At 52.6% G+C, this 1817-nt stretch overlaps 1 protein-coding gene across 1 annotated transcript in view; it reads right to left on the reverse strand.

Annotated features, from left to right (window-relative positions):
- The window catches only part of SCRIB (scribble planar cell polarity protein), an 83705-nt gene that overhangs the window by 17381 nt on the left and 64507 nt on the right, over positions 1-1817 (reverse strand). Inside the window, 1 exon segment of the mRNA XM_029958043.1 lies at positions 1658-1817. This exon segment is cut by the window's right edge and continues 1 nt beyond it. Coding sequence (XP_029813903.1) covers positions 1658-1817 — 160 coding nt within the window.

Here is a 1817-nt window from a genome sequence, read left to right on the forward strand (position 1 = left end):
GACAGGACACCTGGGCCGGTCCTTAAGCTCCCCATCGCTCCAAGTCTGTGCTGGTTTCAGTCCATTCCCTCTCAATGGACACCTTTGTTCCTCCACCATTCCACCAATGCTTCAGATGGAACAAACTCTACAGTATTCCCTCAGTCCCTCCTTCCTTATCCACCACACTTCCATTCTTGGACACTCTGTGGGCAGATTTCCAGCAGCTTCTCATGTCCAATGTTCCCATCCTCAAACTGAAAGTTGGGTACAGACTCTTCTGCCCCTTCCTCCGAGAAAACAGTCCTGGGAATCTGCATCTTCCCACTGGCCTCCTGAAGGGACCAAGGCCTGGGGTCCTGGTGATGGGCCCTACACATAGCAGTGGCCCTGGGAACATATGGGTCATGAGAGGGCCAGGGACAGAAGGAGGCAGAGAGCAGAGGGCAGATGTCCTGGAGGTGACCAGTCCCCAGGGGTGTTCCTCAGGGCTTAGCCTTGGGGCCAGTTCTGGGCAAGATTTTTATTAATACTTCTATCTGGCTGCAGGAGCAGAATGCACCAGTAACACTTTGCTGATTATGCCAAACTGAGAGGTGCCCTCAAGGGCTATGAGGCCTTGCAGAGGGATCCAGACAGGTTGGAGCATTGAGCAACCATTAATGGCATAAAATTTAACAAGGGTAAATGCCAGGTTCTGCACCTGGGACAGAGCAATGCTAGGCCCAGGTATAATTTCAAGAAGAGTGGCTGGAGAATTCAGTAAAAGCCCTTTTTTCCACTTCACACTGTTCCTCATCACCTCCTAAAACAACTTTTAAGCAGGAGGAATGACATAAAAAAACAGAGCAGCAATTTACCTCCTACTGCAAACCCAGAGCAGCATGGTGAGCACTGAGAGCTCCAAGAGCTCTGCTGCCACTCCTGTGTGAGGCTGCCACAGTGCCATGGTGCTGCTCATCTGGGCAGCTGGCACAGACTTATTGTCTGGAGTGGCTTCAAAAATGTTACTGAAGTGTTTACCAACTGCAGACAGGGACCTGCTGGAGTGAGTCCAGAGGAGGGACATGGAAATGCTCTGAGGGCTGGAGCTGGGGGTGTTCACCTGGAGAAGAGAAGGCTCCAGGGAGACCTGAGAGCCCCTTCCAGAGCCTAAAGGGGCTCCAGGAGAGCTGGAGAGAGACTGGGGACAAGGGCCTGTAGTGACAGGGAAAAGGTCAGTGGCTTCCCACAGACAGAGGGCAGGGTTAGATGGGATACTGGGAAGGAATTCTTCCATGTGAGGATGGTGAGGCCCTGGCACAGGTTGCCCAGAGAAACTGTGGCTGCCCTATCCCTGGAAGTGTTCGAGGCCAGGCTGGACAGGGCTTGGAGCAAACTTGGGGATAGTGGAAGGTGTCCCTGTCCATGGCAGGGGGTGGGAATAGGTGGGCTTTAAGGCCCTCCAACCCAAACCATCCTGGGATTCTGTGATACAGGACACCCTGACACTAGAGCACTTCCAGTAGCCCACACAGTCTCAGTTTAGCATCCACAGAACTCTTCACCATTCACTTACTTCAAATTATTCCCAGGCCTTTTAATAACCACCCATGGGCTTCTCTTCTGGAAGTGCTGCATTTCCATGGGAAAGGAATCACTCAACAGGCCAAATTTCTGTGCACAGATTCCAACATACCTTCTTCCTCCTTCATTTTCTTCAGGTCATCCTCCCCCACCAAGGACACACGCTTGGGAGGCTTGTCCAGGTGCTGCTGCTTCACTTCAATCTCAAAATACTTCTGCCTCTCACGGAAGGACCTTTGCTCGGGGCTGTGCTGTCCCCCGGGCCTGTGCAC

The sequence above is a fragment of the Manacus vitellinus genome, unplaced genomic scaffold (assembly GCF_001715985.3).
Source record: "Manacus vitellinus isolate BGI_N305 unplaced genomic scaffold, ASM171598v3 scaffold_139_pilon, whole genome shotgun sequence".
Lineage (NCBI taxonomy): Eukaryota > Metazoa > Chordata > Aves > Passeriformes > Pipridae > Manacus > Manacus vitellinus.